General features: G+C 31.9%; 2 protein-coding genes across 2 annotated transcripts; both read left to right on the forward strand.

Moving 5' to 3' along the window:
• Positions 1-6164: 6164 nt before the first annotated feature.
• Positions 6165-11212, forward strand: LOC110113626 (40S ribosomal protein Sa-2-like). The gene is made up of 5 exons (XM_020846276.2): positions 6165-6404; positions 6947-7209; positions 7291-7488; positions 7764-7980; positions 10816-11212. The coding sequence occupies exons 1-5, from the start codon at positions 6290-6292 to the stop codon at positions 10926-10928; spliced, it is 906 nt and encodes a 301-aa protein (XP_020701935.1). The 5' UTR covers positions 6165-6289; the 3' UTR covers positions 10929-11212.
• A 7943-nt stretch (positions 11213-19155) lies between these two features.
• LOC110113625 (40S ribosomal protein Sa-2-like) lies at positions 19156-23148 on the forward strand. The gene is made up of 5 exons (XM_020846275.2): positions 19156-19400; positions 19942-20204; positions 20285-20482; positions 20741-20957; positions 22751-23148. The coding sequence occupies exons 1-5, from the start codon at positions 19286-19288 to the stop codon at positions 22861-22863; spliced, it is 906 nt and encodes a 301-aa protein (XP_020701934.1). The 5' UTR covers positions 19156-19285; the 3' UTR covers positions 22864-23148.
• Positions 23149-23778: the final 630 nt, after the last annotated feature.

Consider the following 23778-nt stretch of genomic DNA (forward strand, 5'->3'; position numbering starts at 1 on the left):
ATATCAATTATAGTGTTGTATAAATCAATTGCGGGGATTTTAAAATTCACTTGTCTATGATTAAAAGATAATAAATATAAAGTATCCGATCGAGGAAGTTAGAATCCCTCTAGTTCATATTCAATGAATTAATAATTTGTCAAAATCCAAAGAATTCAAAATAGCATAGCATTGTGAGATAATAATGCAGTGACTATCACACATTGTCGGGAAAATTAGCTCACTTGCTCCTCACAAAACCCCAACTTATTGGCTATCCTTGTGACATTATATTTTGTCATTAGATTTTCTCACCATCCTCTCATGTGCCCTAGGTTTATGTTAAAAAAAAAAATAACTTCCAACATTGTAGTTATCTTACTCATATTTAAAATGCTTCTTTTGATTACTTTACTAAACAGCCCCTCAAGCTATAGGCAAAAAATGACTATAAAGGGCAACTTGATAACATGAATTAGCCTAAATCTTGCTAAATATAAATAAAACAAACTTTAAATCCTACATAATATTAAATCTAGTTTCTTTCCTTTTTTTGCTTTAAAATGACATATTTATTAAATTTGTGAATTATGTGAATTTTTTATATTTAACAAAAAAAGCACAAAAGGGATTAAAGATCGATATATACCATCCTGACTAGCTCATATGAGATTTAGCAAAAGTTTATTTTTTCGGCTACTTATCTTTTCTCCTTCACACACAAAAATTTCATCGATGCCTTCGTTGGAGAACTCCTATTGTGACTTTTTTGTTTGTCTTTCGTTGAGGGTTTTAGATTGGAGCGATAGTCATAGAAAGTGGGTTTTTGATAGTATGGGTGTAGCACTTTGATTTTCATTTGTTAGAATTTAAAGTTAATAATTAATTTTAATAATTAATATTAAATTAAGACAATTCATATTATGTGTGATTTAATTTCATTGAAAATAATTTTTTAATCAGTTTTATAAATTACTAGTTAATGATTAATTTAAATATTATTTTATGATTATTAAAATTGATTAAAATATAATTAACATTATGCTAATATTAGTTAATTAAGAATATATTGATATTATTTGTGATTTAACTTATCTAATAGAATATTATGCTTTTCCATTTTAATGCATTATTAATTCATTATTAATAAAAACTTAATATATAATATATATGGATTCATTAACTTAATTAGTATTGATAACAACATTTTAAATCTGAATTGCGGTTTCATTATTTCAATACATTCCTGATTAATAATTAGTCGAATATTATACTTAATTAATTTTGATACAGTTCCTGAATTTTTTTTTTATCAGCGCAAATATTTTGGTAATTTTTCAACTGCCCCGCCTCTAGAGCTGTTAACATTTGATCCGACCCGATAACCCGATCCGAAACTGACCCAAAATTTTTGGGTTCGGGTCGACCCGTTTAAAGAACGAGTAGGGTTAGGATTTTAATTTTTAACCCGTTTAGTTTTTTGTGTCGGATTCGGGTCAACCGGAAAACCTAAACCTAACCCGAAATGACCTGCGCTTTTTATGAGTAAATATCTGCGGCCTGTGATGCGGGCGTGGAGACTCGAGCGGGCAGAAGATATTTTTATTATTTTGTTCCGTCTGTGGCTTCTTATATGTCTAGGGTTTCTTTTCTTTCTTTCTCTCCGCCTCTCCGGTGCTAGAGCACGTCGTCCTCGCTTATGTTTTGGTTCCGACATTCTCTGATCTGTTTGTATCTCATTTTTATTACCATTTTTTATATTTTTGAAGATGAAGGTGTTGAAATTTTTTGTTTTTCACTTATTCTCTATTTCTCTGCTAGTGTGTTGAGATTTTTAGAAAATGAAGGTGTTTCGTGATGTGTTTGTACTTTATATCTCGTTTCTATTATATGTTAGGTTATTCTCGGCTAGGGTTTTAAAAAAAAATTATGATTAATGGTTAATTTGTGAGAATATTATTCACTAGGGTGTTTAAAATATTGTTATTGTTGTCTGATTTGTCTCTACTTAGCCCAGTTTGAACCTTTACAGATTTCAAAAACATTGAGGCAGTTAGGCATCATGAATTTTTTCATTTTTCTTTTGGTTATCGACTGGTTTGTTGTTTATTGACTCGTTTACTGGTTATTGCATCATAATTTTTATCATTTTGCTGCAGGTGCCCCTTTAAGATGTTTTAGTATTAAATGAAAATAATTTTTACAGTTTTTGTTCACTTCATATCAAAAATTTCTGAATTTATTATCTTTTGATTCCAATTTGGCATGTAAGAAATATTTAAATATTTGCATTTGTGATGTCTTCTAATATTTTTGATAGATGGATGGCTCTAACATCATTCCTAATAATATTTGTTTTGATGAAAATGAAAAAAGTTGCGTCATCTGAAAAAGTGGTTGAGGCATGTAACATTGAATGTAATGAGGGAGGTGAAGTTGCTAAGAAGCGGAGAATAATGACTTCGGTTGTTTGGGGTTATTTTGAGAAGTTGCCTAAGCCAAAAGATGGTAAGCCAAGGTGTAAATGCAAGAAATTTGGCGTGACAAATTTCTGTGATAGTAAAAATGACACTGCTAATCTAAGACGACACTTGAAAAATTGTAAAAAAAAAGAAATATGCGTGATATTGGACAACTCATTTTGCAAACAAACTCTGAATCATATATTTCTATGATTGATAGTAAGTTTGGTTAGTCAGAATTTTGTGACATGTTTATTGCATGTATCATTATGCATGACTTACCCTTCTAGTGTGTTGAGTGGTTGGAGTGCAAGCTCTTCTAATGTATCTTCATCGAGACTTGCAGTTGTTTTCTAGAAACACTACACTAAGTGATTGTAAGAAATTATTTTGTAAAGAGAAATGTAACATACGTTCACAGTTAGTAAAATTGAGAAGTAGGGTGTGCTTAACATCGGACCTTTGGACATTTATTAATATATATGGGTTCATTTGTTTGTCAATGCATTTTATAGATAATGATTGACATTTGCAAAAAAAGATTATCAGCTTTGGTTTCAGGTCGCCTCTTCATGATGGCATTGCATTGTTTGAAAAGTTACAGTCACTTGTTATGGAGTGGGAAATTAATACCAAACTTTTTAGCATTACTTTGGATAATGCTTCAACAAAAAATACCTCAGTTGAATATCTAAGAAATCATTTATGTTTACATGATAATTTGCTTTGTGATGATGAGTTCTTTCATATTCGTTGTACTACACATATTGTTAATCTCATACTTCAAGATGGTTTGAAGGAGGTTGATTCTTTAATAATTAAAATTCGGGAGAGTATTAAATATGTAAAAGACTCGCAAGCGAGGAAGCAAAAGTTTATTGATTATATCAAACAGAGTTGTCTAGATGGAAAGAGAGGCTTGAGACAAGATGTTCCAACCAGATGAAACTCCACTTTTATCATGCTAGATAGTGCTATTTACTATCGACGAGCTTTTTAGCATTTAAAATTGGGTGATTCAAATTATAAGAATTGTCCAAGTAATGTTGAGTGGGAGAAAGTTGAATCTATTTAGAAATTATTGGCTCCTTTCTACTAGATAACATGTGTTATATATGAATCAAAGTACCCAACTACCAATTTATATTTTCCTTGTGTTTCTACAGCTTATGCATTGTTGAAACATGAACTCTTAAGTGGATATGAATGCATCAAAATAATGGCAGCATGAATGATAGTCAACTTTGAGAAACATTATTATAGATTTTTTGTTATACTGACTATAACTGTCATTTTAGATCCGCGATACACATTTGTTTTTGTTGAATGGTGTTATAGAAGACTATATGAAGGTGATTACCACCATAAATTAATAAATGTTAAAAAGAACTTATTCTCTTTATTTACAAACTATAGTTTAACTGTTAATGAATTAACAAGATAACATATACGTGCATCCCAAATGGTTGAAGTTGGTACATCATGAAGTACATCTACAACTATACTTAAGTCACAATTTTTCTAAGTATTACATTAAGAACTAGTTATATATTCAGTAAAGCCTAAATGTACTTCTTTTATTTTATAAATTTTCTATATTCACACACAGGATTTTGAGTCTTTTTAAGAGGAAATTATTATGCATAGGAAATTAGAGCTAGAAATTTATTTGGATGAGCTAAACCTAGATGCAAAGATTGATTTAGATATCTTGTATTTCTAAAAAGGCAACCAATATAGATTTTATGGTATATATGCTATGGCTCATGACATTTTGTGCATTCCTATAAGTACAGTGGCATCAGAAAGTGCTTTCAATAATAGCGGTAGAATACCAGATCAACATCGAAGTTCACTAAAGCATGATATTGTTGAGGCACTTGTCTGTGCAAAATTATTAGTTGTATGCAAAATATGGTGTTTTATTCTTCAACATTTTTTTATTTATCTTTTTTTTCATATTTACCAGTTAAGCTCAAATTCTTTTCTTTTTTTTTTTTGCAGTAGTTCATGACATAGAACTAGATGCTGTTATGGATGATATCCTTGATTTACATGTCACTCAAATTGATGTAGAACCGATTGAAAGTTCAATTATCAGATGATTCCAATTTAACATTTCATTTGGACATTTGGTTAACATACTTTTTTCCTACCTTTTTTAATTTGGACATTTGTTTGCTGTTTAATTTAGATATCCTATTAAGTGTTATGTGTGAAGTTAGAACTTATATGTTGGACATTTGGTTGCTGAAATGCTGCATAGTGAGGTTGTTTAGTTGCTGAAACAACATTTGATTGCTGTTTAATTTAGATATCATGCTAAGTGTTATGTGTGAAGTTAGAACTGGTGTGTTGGACAATTGGTTGTTGAAATGCTTCATAATGAAGTTGTTGTTTGTTTGCTGAAATAACATTTGGTTGTTGAAACAACATTTGGTTGCTATTTTATTTCAGTTGCATAGTGAAGTTGATGGCTACTTATTGTAAAATCTGTTCTATATTTCTGCTGTTCGGTTGCTGAAATTCTAACTTACTGCCTGCTGATTTTTGTTTTCTGAAGTTGATTTACAAAATACTAGTTGTTGTTTTTTGTTAGCTGCTATTTGATTTACAAAATTTGGGACGATAGCTGATGTTTTTTGTTTTTGTTTTTTGCTATTTGAATGGAAGTGAAATGAATTGAGGCTTTTCATTTGAAGTCTTTACTAGCTACTGCTTGTAATTTGTAATTGATGGGAGTCATATAAGTGATGAAGTGAGGATCTTCAGTGAAGTTGCTAGCTGCTGCTTGTAAATTATTTTTTGTATTACGGTTCTATTTGTTGTTCGCCTGTTCGGTTGCTGCTTTCTATTTCCTAAAATTCAAATGAGAAATTGAGGAGCTATGAATCATATAAGTGATGAAGCGATGATGATTAACCTTATAAAATGAAAGTGGGTGATGGCCGTTGGGAGTCGTATAAGTGTAAGTTCTTATGTGTTATACTGCAATTACAATTTACAACCATGTGACATTTATATTATCTTAGAAATTAGAAAGACTGAAAGAGCATATTAGCATAATAACTGAATAGAACATATATTAAATTAATATAATTTGTCACATTGGATGATAATTTGTTAATATTGATTAAACTTATATCTTACATCACAATGATCTTATTATGAGATTAATGATTTGGAGGGTTTACTTTGAGCAGAACAATATATTATTATTATATAATACATATTAAAATTTGCAACTTATATATTTTGTTTTATTGTAGGTTATTGCAGATTTGAAGTCGTTATTTTGAGGAGCATTTCAATATTTCTCTTATTCTCAAATTTAGATAATTAGATTTACTGTAAAGTTTTTTATAATTTATAAATTAAATTGAGCCAATGAGGTTATAATTGAAAGGATCAAATGGTCAATTGAGTTGTAACTTGTAAGAAATTTGAGATAATTGTAAACGAGTTGAGTTTGTATTTTATTTATTTAATTAAAAATTTTACTTATTGTTTAATTTTTTTATTTTTCATTTGACCCGAACTTGAGACTTGTCGGTTTTGGGTTTTGAAAATCGACCCGTTTATAAAAACGGTTCAGATTGATCCGAACCTGAAAAATGCAGGGTCATTCCCGGGTCAGATCCGAACTCGACCCGTAACTTGAAATTGACATTCCTACCCACCTCTTTGGTTAAACATAATATTAATTAGGGCTTCCAAAATCTCCCATTTAACCCGCTGAAAAATTAGGGCTTCCAAAATTTCTCTCGACTGCCGCTGTTGCCAGATTTGCTTGCGACCTCCTCCGACCTCCAAACACTCCCTAACCCTAGCTTAGCTAAAATTTGTGGATGGCGACACAGAAGGAGCAAGACATCCAGATGATGTTGGCTGCCCATGTGCACCTCGGAACCAAGAACTGCAACTTCCAGATGGAAAGATATGTTTTTAAGCGTCGGACTGACGGTAAGAGCGCAAGCCCGGCTCTTTCTACGCCTAGATCTATAGATTTTAGAGGCGCTTCTTATGATTTGCTAACCTTTCTTAGAAGTTGACACTCTGAATTTATCTTTTATTTTCGGAGCGACGCTTTATGTTACTTTATAATCATATATGTTGCAATTCTCATTAGTTCACGTCTCTCTTTCTGCACGTAACTTTCAATTAAAAAAATCATGGGCGATTTGTTAATTCTCAAATGGGGTGATTTGTTTATATTGCATCTTGTTGATTGTATGGCGTTAAGTTCAGTGGCAGTGTGATTGAAGGATTTGTTTCTTTCATATTGTATCTTTTTGGCCATTTTGTGTGTTTTTGTTATGACTAAGTTTTGAGGATACTGTCTTTTAAATCACAAGGTATGAGGCTATTCAGCCTTCAAAACGGTTTATGCGCATATCATCATTTATTGTCATCATCTTCATCATATTTACATGTTTAAACTATTTGTCAGGGTAATTTTTTTGGTATATTAGTGTATTGATATGCCCTCTAAACTTGAAATTTAGGGATATACATTATTAATCTTGGAAAAACTTGGGAGAAGATACAGCTTGCAGCTAGAGTAATTGTTGCCATTGAAAATCCTCAAGACATAATTGTCCAGTCTGCTAGGCCGTATGGTCAAAGGGCAGTCTTGAAGTTTGCCCAATACACTGGAGCTCACCCTATTGCTGGGAGGCATACCCCTGGAACTTTCACTAACCAGCTTCAAACATCCTTTAGTGAACCTCGTCTGCTTATTCTTACTGATCCAAGGACTGATCACCAGGCAAGTTGTCTATTTGCTTGTCGTATAGGGTTGCTTTCTAGAAATGCTATCTTAATCGTTTTGTGTGTTTATATTGTACAGCCAATAAAGGAAGCTGCTCTTGGAAATATTCCAACGATTGCCTTTTGTGATACTGATTCACCAATGCGGTTTGTTGATATTGGAATTCCTGCTAACAACAAGGGGAAGCACAGTATAGGTTGTCTCTTCTGGTTGTTGGCAAGGATGGTCCTCCAGATGCGTGGTACTATTGCTCCAGGACACAAGTGGGATGTTATGGCAAGTATTCATGTTTTTTTTTTTTTTGGTTTAATTATATACATCTATTGATGCTTGCAACTTATGTTTCATCGGATGGGCTGTTAATTTTCTTTTTTTCCCAACATAATATATCTTATTTAATTTTTTAAGTTAAAGTTGAGATTTTTAATGATATTGTAAGAAATAACTTACCCATTCAGGATGTTATGAAACCTTTTTTTTTATAAATATTTTCTTTGATGTTGTTTTAAGTTACTAATAAAATTTAATCCATGCCTCCATGGTGCATGTAGGTTGATCTCTTCTTTCACAGAGATCCTGAGGAAGCCAAGGAGCAACAAGAAGAAGGGGAGGCCCCTGTTGCCCCTGATTATGGTGTTGTAGCTGAATATGGTGGTATCATACCTTCTGAACAATGGCCTAGTGATTTTGCAAATGCTGCTCCTGATGTGGGAGCAGTTCCTGGCTTGGTTGCACCAACTGCTGGGGTTGAGTGGACTTCTTCTCAAGGTTTGAGCTATCATCTAATATTAATTATTTTAACTATTGTATTTGCTTGTCGTTGCATGCATATGAAGGGAACATTGTTTAAATAGATTCTAGTGGATTGCAATTTAGTTTGTTGAACTTTAGCTTTACAAATGTTTGCTACTAAGTAAGAGTTAATTATATTATTGAAATATTTTTTTGATATGATTTATGGATAATGCATTTAATATATTTACAATTTCAAATTTTTATCTAATGTATGCATGGAACGTAAAATCTATCCTGTAATTGAATCAACATTTATTAAAAACCTAACATGCAAGAATTGATGTTTACTTGTTCAGTATTCTTTGAGATCCTGTCCTGCCAATTAACTTTTATCTGACAAAAAGGTTAAATTGTTCTGTTCCTATACAAATTTAATCATATTTTATCAACTAAATGATGTATACAAATAACATTTTCCTTGAACTAAAATTCAACATTGTTAATGATCAAATTATAATAACACATATCCCCAATACCAACAAAAAATTATATAGTCAAATCAATTATAATCATAGATAAACAATATAAATATAATAGGAAAATAATTAAACCACATGCCTTGGTGTTGCCTTGACATTGTAAAGACGGGAAGCTACTTCCTCTTGCATAGGACCTAAATTTACAAATGCAGATAGTGATGAACAATATAAGCTAATGAAGACAAGATGCAATAAAACAAGCAGATAAAAGTTAAAGGCACTATGTAAAAGGAAGATATAGTGTTTAATGTGGCGGAAGATGGCTAATTCAGTGGCGCACTTATCTCTTCGGCTTCTACTGATTGTATTTATTTGCCTTCTATTGTTAATTTTGTATTTTCCATATGCATGTTGATAGAGAAGGGTGATGGTAGCTAGCTTTTGTAGCTTAATGACAATTAGTTGCCCCCTTCTATTTTTTTGGCGTCTCTAAAGGGTTTTCTAATTGTAAGTAGATTTAACTCTTGTAGGATTTAATAAAATCCTTTAATTTGGATTTAGTAAATCCTAAGAATTTTTTGGAATAAAATGTTGATAGAAAAGGGTGATGGTAGGTACCTTTTGTAGCTTGATGGTGAATAGGGGGCCCTTCTATTTCTTTGGCATCTCTATAAAGGGTTGTTTGGCTGTATGTAGGTTTTGCTCAAGTTGGATTTAATAAAATCCTTTCATTTGGATTTAGTAAATCCTATTGTTTGGAATGACATGTATTAAGTCTAACTAAATCTTCTATCTAGTTATTTGTTTAGATTTTATGATTCAAATAAATATATGATTTAAACAGACTTGAAAAATTTGCAAAAGCTTATGTTAATCTATTGTTATAAGAAATATCATATTGATAAGAAAAATCAGCACCAATTTTAATTTGACAAACTATAATCTACATCTTAAGTAGATCATACAACATCATCAAAAAGTTTTTATCCCCCCACCATGTGGGGTCGGCTACATGAATATGTTTTCTTTATCTTAAGCATAGCATAATAATCCTAAGAGTTGTTTGGAATGACATAATGGCTGAGTAGATCTTCTATTTAGCTATTTATTTTAGATATTTTGATTCAATTAAATATGTGATTTAAAGAGACATAAATTTTGTTAGGGCTTATGTTAATCCTATATTGACTAGAAAAATCATATTGATAAGATAAAATAGTAAAATTTTATTTTTATAAACTATAATCAACTTCTTAAGTAGATCATAAAATAACAACAACAAGACTTTATTCCACCACATGGGGTCGGGTACATGAATCATTTATCATCATATTAAGCAGAGCATTACAATCCTAAAAATTGTTTGGAATGACATATATTAAGGCTTACTAAATCTTCTATCTAGCTAGCCTTTTTTTTAATTTTAGGATTCAAATAAATATATGATTTAAAGAGACTTGAAAATTTTGTTAGAGCTTATGTTAATCCTATTTTGATAAGACAAATCATATTGATAGGAAAAAAACAGTTCCAATTTTATTGTTATAAACAATAATCGACAACTGTTTGTTTTAGATTTTAGGATTCATATAAATATATGATTTAAAGAGAGTTGAAAATTTTGTTAGAGCTTATGCTAATCCTATATTGATAAGAAAAAATAAGTACCAATTTTAATTTGATAAACTATAATCAACATCTTAAGTAGATCATACAACAACAACAGACCTTTATCCCACCACGTGGGGTCGGCTATATGAATCAAATTTATTCATCTTAAGCATAGCATACTAATCCATAATTATAACTTAGTAATTATTTATTAATTTTAAATTATTTGATAGTTTACCTATTGTTTAATTTAAAAATCATGAATAAGAACGTGAATCAATAAAAACATTATTTTTTGAATTATTATAACATAAATTTTAATGTTAATCTATTAGCATAATTATAATTTATCCATATTATTTTAGCTGTAATTATCAATCATATTTTTATTTTCTTAATATTAGTCTAATTATCATATATTCATTATATGGATATTAACGAAGTTGACAATGTGTGAAGCAGAAATGCTCGTGAGAGTGGTGGTGATAGATTTCAATAACCACATTAAATCTTAAAGCAAATGAAGATATGAGATATAGCACAACTTTTGTATTTATCTACTCCAAAAAAATTCAATTTCATTTGCGATTGATTTTCTCATTCACAATTGAAGAAGTGTGTACTGAAAAATTGAAAATTATTTGGTATTTCTTTTGGTTTAAATTTCTCATGAATTGTGGATAGAAAGTCTAATCTTGCTAAATTTCTTTCTCTTTCTCCATGTTGTAAAGATGATGATTAAATGCTTGTTTTAACATTTAATTTTCAACTTTTGCAGTAACAGCTGATTGGGACGCTGCTGCGGCTCCAGTTGCAGAAACTGATGCATCTCCTGTTGCTGCCCCTGGTTGGGATCCCGCTTCAGCTCCTGCTGCCACTGGTTGGGATTAGGATTATTTGATAGGACCTTTGTGGGTTAAGTTTTTTTTTTTTTTTGGACATTTAGGTCATTTAAGGCAAACTCACACACACAACGCATACACAAATATTCAAATCTAAGACCTCTTAGTTGGAAGCATAAGCTCTCAACCAACAGGTCAAGATGAACTGTGTTGTGGGTTAAGTTTCAATTTCACATTTCAAATTTGGTGTTCAGTTTCACTTTTAATTGATTTTGTTTACTTAACTTTCAGGGAGGGAAAGTTTTAGAGTTTTTGACTTCGCTTATTTTATTGCTTCCTTCTGTTTTTATGTAAGCTTCTAGCCCTCTTTAGATTTGTTGTTGAATTGTCATTCTTTTTCTCCATTATTTATGGAGTTCATGATTTGATTTATTTTTGTTGCTTTTTTTTATGACTTCGTTTGGGATGACTTTCTTACTGTTTCTTCATTAAAAAGCTGCTATAAGAAGCATTAAGAAAACCGTTCTAAATGAAGGCTATATTGGTACTATTACATTTTTTTCAAAATTTCTTTCAATGTGGTTATTGAAGTATGGATTTTGCTTGTTATTGTTGTTTTGAATATGATTATTTATATATAAGATGAATTTGATTATTCCATTATTGAATGTGGTGATTGATTATATGAAATTGATTGTAATGATTTCTAAGTGTGTTATTCACATTCAATAGGAGGATGAGAATACAGTGGACCTGCAACGGTGCAACCTTTGGTCTCTCCACTGTCCCCAGTAAAATATCTGTCGTAGTCAGATAAGGATTCCTTCCATTGAGACCCCAATAAACATATAATTCATAATTTTTTTTTATTTCTCAAGTTAAATTTATGTTACTAAAGTTAAAAGATTTTTTTTAAAACTTTATGTGATTAAATCAATGCCACGTGTACAAATCAAATAAGAATGTAAAGGCACAAGAATTTCACTTGAAAACTCTGAAATTAGAAATATTATGTAGTGGGGTGTAAATGAGTTGAGCTAAACCTTTTTAGTTCTAGTTGAGCTCGAGCTCGACTTGTGCTTGATCGTTTACTAAGTTTGAGCTTGACTTGTTAATAAATTTATAGGTTCATGCTCTGCTCTATTGCTTGAGCTCATTTGACTTTCAATAATTTATAAAGAGTTGTCACTCCTGTCTGTCAACATAAATTAGTAAATCAATTTCAGGTTAAACATCCATAATTAAATCATAAATATTTTATTTTAAGGAAAGTTGTACATAGGGTATTATATTTAAAAAGCTAACATGTATTAATTAGTGGTAATAAATATTATTCATTGCTTCATGCAAATATCATATTTATCTTATATTAGTCTTATCATTTTTCTATGTAATGTAAGTTAATAATATGTATGAAATGCACTAATGTATAAAATACAAGTAATTTAAATACTATTCATTTTAGAAAATCACAACAATTGATCAATTTGATGAAATTCAATAATATTAGTATAAATGAACGTGCACAAATTGCACTTCATATAAATGAATTGAAGTAATAAAGCCATGTCATAAAAGAAGCAAACAATGGTACATTTAAGCTTCGTTTGGGACAGTTTTTTTACTGTTTTCTAAAACGGAGTTTTATTACAATTTTTTATTTTTGTACTAAAACTCCGTTTTAAAAAGTAATAAAAAAGCCGTCCCAAACGAAGCCTTAATTTTATTAAAATTTTAATGATGAGCAATAAAGAGAATTATGTAAATAATGAAAATAATTTTGTGGCCCAATATTTTAATAGTGGTGTGAGAGGATGTCAAAAAAGCTCAGAAATTTGAATGTGTAAATGTGAAAATTATCACATCTTCCATGGTTAGATATTCTCATGGACCTCTCATAACACCTCCAAATCATAATGCTAAAATTATTGTAAAACAAAATTAAACATGCAAGTAAAAACATCTACAAAAGAAATTTTGATTGGCCTGATTTTTGGATAAAATAAATATTTGTATTAGTTAGCAGGAAAATAAAATATCATAAGTAGAAATGTGAAGATATGATAGAACATAAATATAACTAAATGATAATGCGGTAAAAATATTTTCATTTTAATATTCATTTAATTTTCATTTGCATCTGTTCTATCTGGTTTGAAAGAATTGAAATAATATTGAAATGACCATGATAAGGAATTTAAACAAAGATTTATATTGATTAGTTTATATTTATAATATCTTAAGCTCAAATGACCCTCATACTATAATGTTACATATCAATGTATACCATAGAGGCATGACACCGAGCCATATTTATCAATTTATTATTGGTACATCATCACAAAATTATCCTGATCGGGCACAAATCTCGAGGAAAAATTCAAGTTGGAAACTTCCAAAATTAAATTTGGGATCATTTGAATTTCGATTTCAGCAAATTTATAATCAAACTGAACGTCTTAAAAATACAAACCCAACGACACCAAATTCGACTCAATCGGAGCCCAAATGGGTCCAAATCAAGGGTCCAAAGCACTGTTGGAAGGTTCGAACCACAATTTGGGTTACCAAATGGTTTCCAAATGTGACATGCTTACAAACGAATCGAGTGGCTCGACAAGACGAATCCAACGAGCCCAAGATCACTGAATTCTGACATCTTTAAGACCTTCAAATGTCCAGTGAATGGTCCACGATCAAGGGATTCAACATCGGCCGTCCATCCAAACCACTCCCCATTTACCCTTAATCTTCATCAAATTTAAGGGCCATGTCACTCTAGAAAATTTACAAATAGACACCTCCTTCCTCTTGAAAGGGGCCCCAAGCTTAAGAGAGCAATAGAGAGATCGGAGATCGCTCTTGCCCCCCAGCCTGAAATCTTCATCAAATTTCGGCCCTCCCCATTTACCCTTAATCTTCATCAGAAATCGGACTTATGTCAGACAACGACCTGAGGCCCGAAATTCTATCGGGCCACCACTTGAGGCCCAGAGTTCTGCCGGACCACCACCGAAAGCCAGGACTTTTGTCGGACCACCACCTGAGGCTCAAATTTCTCTCGGACCACCACCTGAGGCCCGGACTCCTGTTGGACCATCACCTAAGGCCCGAACTTCTGCCATACCACCACCTTAGACCTGGACTTCTACCAGACCGACACATGAGGCCTGAACTTCTGCCAGACCTTAACTTGAGGCTCAGACTTTTGTTGGACCATCACTTGAGGATCGAACTTATGTCGGACCAACACATGAGGCCCTGACTTCTACCGGACCACCACCTAAGGCTCAGACTTCTCCCAGACCACCACCTAAGGCTCGAACTCATGCCGTACCACCACCAGAGGCATGGATTTCTGTTATACCACCACCTAAGGCCCAGACTTCTACCGGACCACCACCTAAGGCTTAGACTTCTGCTGAACCATCACCCGAGGCCTGAACTTTTACTGGACCACCACCTAATGCCTAGATTTATGCCGGACCACCACCTTAGTCCCGAACTTCTACTGAAACATCACCTGAGGAACATACTTCTGTCAGACTACCACTAGACACCTGGAGTTCTGTCGGACCGCCACTCGACGCTCGGAGTTCTGCCATACCACCACCTAACGCCCAAAGTTCTGCCGGTCCACCACCTGACACTTGGAGTTTTATCGGACCACCACCTGAGGCATTAAGTTCTGTCAGACCACCACTTAAGGCCCAGACTCCTACAAGATCACCACCTGAGGCTTGGAGTTCTGTCGGACCACCCCTGAGGCTCAAACATCTGCAGGACCACCACCTGAGTCCCGGAGTTCAACTGGACCACCACCTAACATCTGGAATTATATCGGACCACCACCTAACCCTCAAATTTCTGTCCAAACTCAACTTGACGCTCGGAGTTCTACATGACCACCACCTGACCTCCGGAGTTCTATCGGTCCACCATCTGACACCCATATTTCTCTCGGACCACCACGTGAGGCCCAAACTTCTCTTGGACCACCACCTGAGGCCCATACTCATATTGGACTATCACCTGAGGCCTGGACTTCTCCCGGACCACCATCTGAGGCCCAGACTCTTGCCGGACTACCAGCTGAGATTCAGACCATGTCAGACCACCACATGAGGCGCAGACTCTTGTCGGACCACTAGCTGAGGTCCGTACTTTTGCCGGAACACCACCCGAGGCCCGTGCTTCTTCCAGACCACCACCTGAAGCTCGAACTTCTATCGAACCACCACTTGATGCCTAAAAGTTCTTCCAGACCACCACCTAATGCCCAGAGTTTCGCGGGACCACCACCTGAAGCTAAGTATCATCCCTGGTTGTCATTAGATTTCAACTTTTATGTTGACATTTGTAATCTGATCGCCCTCAGAGACGTGTCAGCCCACTATAATCTACCCAAATACTATTGGAATCATTTTAGGCTGGGTCAGGCCCCGTGATTTTTTCCCTTCCAGGATTTTCCACGTAAAAAATCTTGTATTCTTTGTGTGTGAGCTTGATATATGTACAACGCAAAGACATAAAATTATAACCTTATCTCCACGTATATTCTAGCCTGCAACATTTATAGCTTTATCAATGTTAATATTTACCTTATTATTGACAAGTAGAATATTTTATTAAAATGTATTTCTAACTTAATTAAAATTAAAAACAAAATATTCACAAAAATAAAACAATTTGAAGAGTGCTTACTTTATTGAATAAATTTAATTTTATGTCATTTTCTTTAGTTTTCATGAATTAAAGAAAATCTCATCCTTTAAAAAAATGAAAATTAAAAAGAATTTTTGTATTTCTTAAACTCGTTTATTAATGTAGTTAAAGATTGAATTAATATGTTGATTTCACTTTATCATATTTGATGTTTTTTTTTATATAAATTAGATCCAAGTTTGCAATAATTATTTAAAAAACCTTATTTTTTTGGAAAATTTTCATTCAAGTTTATTTTGATTAAAATATCATGTAAAGAAATGCATTAAAATGTCAATGTTTCATGAAAGGAAATCTTGAAATTCCATTAAAAAAACTGACATTTTAACCTTAGGTAAACATATGAAATTTTGTTTGTTTAGGATAATGCTACATAAATATGAGCCCGCATTTTAATTAAATTTATACACTTTAATTAATTTAATATGGGGGTATTAGAAGGTTTGAAATTAAGTAATAGCTAAAGACATAAAGCATAACAACATAGCAAAATAATAATAATAATAATAATAATAATAATAATATAAAGTAGTTGAAGAAAATAATTAATTAAAACATAATTTGAGAAAAAAATTTAACGAAGGGTAGATTTAGGTTTTGTTTGGGACATCTTTTTTATTGCTTCATGAAACAGTTTTTTAGTACAAAAAAGTTATTTCATCAAGCAATAAGAAAGCTATTCTAAATAAAGTTTTAGACTTCATTTGAGATGACATTCTTATTGCATCTTAAAGCATGTTTCTAATACTAAAATTAAAATTTGTATGCAAAAAATTTGATTTAAGAAGTAAGAAAGTCATCCCAAATGAAGATTTAGCCTTTGTTTGGGATGACTTTTTTATTACTTCTTAAAACATCTTTTAGTACAAAAATTTTAATTTTTGTACATATATGAAGGCAGCTTGAAGAAGCATTAAAAAAACTATCTCAAACGAAGCCTTAGAGTGGTGTGGAAGCAAATGCAAGAATAGCATGAAAGTAATACAACATGTAAGAAGAACTAAGAAAATTAATAATAAGTCAATGTCCATGTTCTCTTACAATGGAAAATATATATCATCTTTCTATGATGCATCTTTTTATTCTATATTAAACAAAATAGAACAAAATATATTTTGTACTATTTATCTTATATTTAGATAATAAAATTATAGGTGCAAGTAGTGGTGAAAAGGAAAGATGAGTGTTGGAATGTTCCTTATACCAAAAATGATTAGATGACCCACATCATAGAGTGCCAATTAGAATATAATGCAAGTCTAATATTTAATATAAGAATATAGAAGAAAATAATATAAGTGAAGATATGTACAAATAAATAATTCATGAAACTTATAAAAATCCTAATATATAAAAGCAATCACCACTCATATGCAAGCTTACATTTATAAAAAGATTTGAGAAACATTAATTTATAAAGAAGATTACCTATTTTTTGAAGCAACAAGAGTAGAAAGAAAAACCTTCAAATGCCCATTATATACTTAAGTCGCCCCTTCTACATCCAAAGGGTTGCCCCTTCTCATTGAAACCAACAAAGAAAAGTTAAATCAATGATCTAACAATTGAAGAAGCCAAGCAAGCTTATGAATCAAATGAGGACACCAATTGTTGCAATGCAACTTATAGAATCTTGGAAAAATCTATCTTGCACTACAGTAAAAATAGCAAAAGCGATAAAAATAATCAACTTGATACTTAAAAAAATAAATAGCGCACATATGTAAACATAAATTTATTTAATATTTGACAAATAGAAATGAAGAATACTACATTTTTTTTTTAAACCAGAACAATCGAGAGCTCAATCAAAAATAGCGAAATGAAAATCATAGTAGAGCTTAGGAAAAATCAATGTGGGCCATCTAACCATTCAAATAGTTGGGCATTAGTTCGACAGAAGTGTTCAAGCGATGGTCTGGCAGTGGTGTTAGGGTTGAGCTTTGAGATATTTCAAATCTTTAAGTTCTCTTTAATCTTAAGTTGAATGTTCTTCTCATATTGAGAGTGGGGGCCTATTTATAAATTTTTAGAGTGTTATGCTTTGTAAATATAACCAAAATGCGAACAATCTCTATTAGACAATCATATTGATTTACTTTATCATATATCATTCTTTCAACATTTAGGTTCTTTAATGATGCCAAAAGTATGCAATCACGAACTCGTTGGATTCAACTTGTTAAGATGTCAATTTGATTATGAGCATACAAAATTCAAACATCCAATTAATATCCTAAGTTTATAACTATGTTATAAGCACTCGAGCTTGACTGTTTTGAACTCAAATCTAATTACTTTTAGGATTATTGGGTTTATCTCATCGGCCCCATCAGTTTAATTGTAAATTTGTGAAAATTAGTGTTCATATAGTGCATAAATGAAATTTGAAAATTTTCCACATCAATTTGGCATGAGATTTTTTCTATAACAAATCAAACTTCATTATTTAAAATTTAGGCATATATAACATCTATACTATGATCTAAAAAATGGTTTATTAATTTCTTAATATATTATACCACTACATATGATCATGTTGACTTCAAGTGGACCATTATTGTCTAGTCAAGACGTTTAGTTTGATTATAAGTACACTTAAATTAGTGTTCGGATGGTCCGGATTTTAATTTTGAAAGTTTCCAATTCAAATATGCCTCAAGATTCATGCCCCATCTAGTCTATTTTTGATGACATATCAATTATAGTGTTATATAAATCAATTGCAGGGATCTTAAAATTCACTTGTTTTTGATTAAAAGATAAATAAATATAAAGTATCTTATCAAGGAAGTTAGAAGCTCTCTAGTTCATATTCAATGAATAAGAATTAGTCAAAATCAAAAGAATTCAAAATAACATATCATTTTGTCCTTAGATTTTCTCACCACCCTGTCATGTGCCCTAGGTTTATGTTTAGAATAACTTCTAAATACTTACAACATTATAGTTATCTTACTCATATTTAAATTGCATCTTCTAATTACTTAACTAAACATCCCTTAAGCTATAGGCCAAAAATGACTCTAAAGGGCTACTTGGTAACATTGATTATCCTAAATCTTGCTAAATAGAAATAACACGAACTTTAAATCCTACATAATATTAAATATAGTTTCTTTCCTTTTTTGCTTTAAAATGACATATTTATTAAATTTGTGAATTATGTGAATTTAGGAGATTTAACAAAAGAAAGAGCACAAAAGGGGATAAAGATCGAGATATACATTTCCTTTTTTATTTAACTTATCTCATAGAATATTATGTTTTATCATTTTAATGCATTATTAATTAATTATTAATTAAAAAAAGTAATATACAATGCATAAGGATTAATTAACTTTATTTGTATTGATAAAAAAAGTTTAAATCAGAATTGGTGTTTCATTATTTCAATACATTTCTAATTAATTATTAGTCGAATATTATACTTAATTAATCTTGATACAGTACCTGAGTTTTTTTTTTTTTTTGATCAGCATAAATATATTGGTAATTTTTCAACGGCCCCACCTCTTTGGTTAAGCATAGTATTAATTAGGGCTTTCAAAATGTCCCATTTAAGCCGCTGAAAAATTAGGGCTTCCAAAATTTCTCTCGACCGCCGCCATTGCCAGATTTGCTTGCGACCTCCTCCGACCCCCAAACACTCCCTAACCCTAGCTTAGCTGAAATTTGTGGATGGCGACACAGAAGGAGCAAGACATCCAGATGATGTTGGCTGCCCATGTGCACCTCGGAACCAAGAACTGCAACTTCCAGATGGAAAGATATGCTTTTAAGCGTCGGACTGACGGTAAGAGCGCAAGCCCGGCTCTTTCTACCCCTAGATCTATATATTTTAGAGGCGCTTCTTATGATTTGCTAACCTTTCTTAGAAGCTGGCACTCTGAATTTATCTTTTATTTTCGGAGCGATGCTTTATGTTACTTTATATCCATATATATTGCAATTCTCATTAATTCACTTCTCTCTTTCTGCACGTAACATTCAATTAAAAAAATCAAGGGCGATTTGTTAATTCTCAAATGGGATGATTATTTTATATTGCATCTTGTTGATTGTATGGCGTTAAGTTCAGTGGCAGTGTGATTGAAGGATTTGTTTCTTTCATATTGTATCTTTTTGGCCATTTTGTGTGTTTTTGTTCTGACTAAGTTTTGAGGATACTGTCTTTTAAATAACAAGGTATGAGGCTATTCAACCTTCAAAATGGTTTATGCTCATATCATCATTTATTGCCATCATCTTCATCATATTTACATGTTTAAACTATTTGTCAAGGTAATTTTTTGGTATATTAGTGTATTTATATGCCCTCTAAACTTGAAATTTAGGGATATACATTATTAATCTTGGAAAAACTTGGGAGAAGATACAGCTTGCAGCTAGAGTAATTGTTGCCATCGAAAATCCTCAAGACATAATTGTCCAGTCTGCTAGGCCGTATGGTCAAAGGGCCGTCTTGAAGTTTGCCCAATATACTGGAGCTCACCCTATTGCTGGGAGGCATACCCCTGGAACTTTCACTAACCAGCTTCAAACATCCTTTAGTGAACCTCGTCTGCTTATTCTTACTGATCCAAGGACTGATCACCAGGCAAGTTGTCTATTTGCTTGTCGTATAGGGTTGCTTTCTAGAAATGTTATCTTAATCGTTTGATGTGTTTATTTGTACAGCCAATAAAGGAAGCTGCTCTTGGAAATATTCCAACGATTGCCTTTTGTGATACTGATTCACCAATGCGGTTTGTTGATATTGGAATTCCTGCTAACAACAAGGGGAAGCACAGTATAGGTTGTCTCTTCTGGTTGTTGGCAAGGATGGTCCTCCAGATGCGTGGTACTATTGCTCCAGGACACAAGTGGGATGTTATGGCAAGTATTCATGTTTTTTTGAGTTTAATTATTTACATCTGTTGATGCTTGCAACTTATATTTGATTGGTTGGGTTGTTAATTTTCTTTTTATCCCAACATAATTTATCTATTTTAATTTTTTAAGTTAAAGTTGAGATTTTTAATGATATTGTAAGAAATAACTTACCCAATCAGGATGTTATGAAACCTTTTTTTTTAATATTTTCTTTTATGTTGTTTTAAGTTACTAATGAAATTTAATCCATGGTGCATGTAGGTTGATCTATTCTTTCACAGAGATCCTGAGGAAGCTAAAGAGCAACAAGAAGAAGGGGAGGCCCCTGTTGCCCCTGATTATGGTGTTGTAGCTGAATATGGTGGTATTATACCTTCTGAACAATGGCCTAGTGATTTTGCAAATGCTACTCCTGATGTTGGAGCAATTCCTAGCTTGGTTGCACCAACTGCTGGGGTTGAGTGGACTTCTTCTCAAGGTTTGAGCTATCATCTAATATTAATTATTTTAACTATTGTATTTGCTTGTGATTGCATGCATACGAAGGGAACATTTTTTCAATAGATTCTAGTGGATTGCAATTTAGTTTGTTGAACTTTAGCTTTACAAATGTTTGCTACTAAGTAAGAGTTAATTATTTGATTGAAATATTTTTTTGATATGATTTATAAATATATAATGTATTTAATATATTTAAAATTTCAAATTTTTATCTAATGTATGCATGGAACGTAAAATCTATCATGTACTTGAATCAACATTTATAAAAACCTAACATGCAAGAATTAATGTTCACTTGTTCAGTATTCTTTGGGATCATGTCCTGCCAATTAACTTATATCTGACAAAAATTTTAAATTGTTCTGTTCATATACAAATTTAATCATATTTTATTAACTAAATGATGTATAGAAATAACATTTTCCTTGAACTAAAATTCAACATAGTTAATGACCAAATTATAATAACACAAATCCCCAATACCAACAAAAAATTATCTATTCAAATCAATTAAAATCATAGATAAACAATATAAATATAATAGGAAAATAATTAAACCACATGCCGTGTTGGTGTTGCCTTGACAGTGTAAAGATGGGAAGCTTCTTCCTCTTGCATAGGACCTAGATTTACAAATGCAGATAGTGATGACCAAAATAAGCTAATGAAGACAAGATGCAATAAAACAAGCAGATAAAAGTTAAAGGCACATTGTAAACGGAAGATATAGTGTTTAATGTAGCAGAAGATGGCTATTTCAGTGACGCACTTATCTCTTCGGCTTCTACTGAATGTATTTATTGGCCTTCTATTGTTAATTTTGTATTTTCCCTATGCATGTTGATAGAGAAGGGTGGTGGTAGCTAGCTTTTGTAGCTTAATGATGATTAGGCCCCCCCTTCTGTTTCTTTTATAAAAATTGAACTTGAATCTAAGTTTAATTTTGCAATCAAAGAACTCCCAAGGGTTTTGAACGGAAACTTAAATTTAAGAGAAGATGACGGTAGTTCATATTGACAATAGAAATTCTTTAACCTTCTTTCTCTGATCTTTAAGAGTAGATTTGAATGGTTATGCTTTGAAGTTTCAAGAGTTAAATGAAATTCCAGGATTGTATATTAGGAGAATTACAAATCATTTTTTATTAGTTGTTTGCTTCTGACTTAACTATATTTCCAAGCAAGTTCATTTAGGTAAACTTTAAGTTTGCTTATTTAGTAGGTATAATAATGCAATTATGTTAGCAAATTTTGGAAAATAATTGCAGGTTATCATCACCATTTCCAAAACCTAAAGAACATGTGCACATGGTAAAACTGAACAGCATAATCATAGAATGTGGTTTTATTTTTTGAATCTGAATTTTGCTCGTCAGTGACCTAAAACCTAGAAGGAGCAATAGAACGGTAGATTTGAAATTTTTAAAAACTTTTGATATCAATCTTCATCATAGATGGTCTATAATTTATCCTATAAACTGTAAAATACTATTTCTCCGTCTCCTTATCTGTGAAGTGAGGACAACTCTCCACCAACTAAAAATTCAATTTCATTTGCGATTGATTTTCTCATTCATAATTGAAGAAGTGTGTACTGTGGCACACCCTTATTATGATAAAAAATTGGAAATTATTTGGTATTTCTTTTGGTTTAAATTTCTCATTAATTGTGGATAGAAAGTCTAATCTTACTAAATTTCTTTCCCTTTCTCCATGTTGTAAAGATGATGATTAAATGCTTGTTTTAACATTTAATTTTCAACTTTTGCAGTAACAGCTGATTGGGACGCTGCTGCGGCTCCAGTTGCAGAAACTGATTTGCCTCCTGTTGCTGCCCCTGGTTGGGATCCCGCTTCAGCTCCTGCTGCCACTGGTTGGGATTAGTTGATAAGACCTTTGTGGGTTAATCAGCATTTTGTGGAACATGGTTGAGCAAACGTTGAAGTTTTAGTTAAGTTTATCCAATTTGCTTGATTTATGAATCATGGACCGAAAGATATGTTATTTTACCCTCCTTTTTCATTGCATGTTTTCAGGTTCAGAATTCTGCATTTTTAGAGAAAGTAGAATATAATAGCTGAACATATTTTTGTTTGAGAGGATTGCTTACTGGGGTAAATATCGTTCAGCTTGTCAGTTTCTATCTATAAAAGAATTTGTGGTTTACTTCGGTTGGCTTTTTTACCAATATTTTAAAAATAACGGTTATATTTCTGAATGGTAAGTTTCAATTTCACATTTCAAATTTGGTGTTCGGTTTCACTTTTAGTTGATTTTGTTGACTTAACTTTCAGGGAAAATGTTGGAGTTTTTGAGTTTGCTTATATTATTTCTAGCTTCTGTTTTATGTAAGCTTCTAGTCCTCTGTAGATTTGTTTTTGAATTTTCTTCTTTTTCTCCATTATTATGGTGGAGTTCATGAGCTGATCTATTTTTTGCTGTTTTTACTGCTTCTTAAAGTAACTTTTAAATAAAAAATCTTATTGCTTCTTCAAATTTATCTCAAATAAAGGCTACATTAGCACTGTTACATCTTTTCAAAATTTCTTTCAATGTGGTTATTGAAGAATGGATTTTGCTTGTTATTGTTGTTTTGAATATGATTATTTATAAGATGAATTTTATTATTCCAATATTGAATGTGGTCATTGATTATAAAATTGATTGTTATGATTTCTAAGTGTGTTATTCACATTCAACAGGAGGCTCAAAGGTGTTAGCCAAAATATTTTGGCACTTTCTCCCTCCCTAGCCATCACATGATTTTGTCCTCTTTGTTTCAAGGGAACTATTTTCAGT

This window comes from Dendrobium catenatum, unplaced genomic scaffold (assembly GCF_001605985.2).
Source record: "Dendrobium catenatum unplaced genomic scaffold, ASM160598v2 fragScaff_scaffold_847, whole genome shotgun sequence".
NCBI lineage: Eukaryota > Viridiplantae > Streptophyta > Magnoliopsida > Asparagales > Orchidaceae > Dendrobium > Dendrobium catenatum.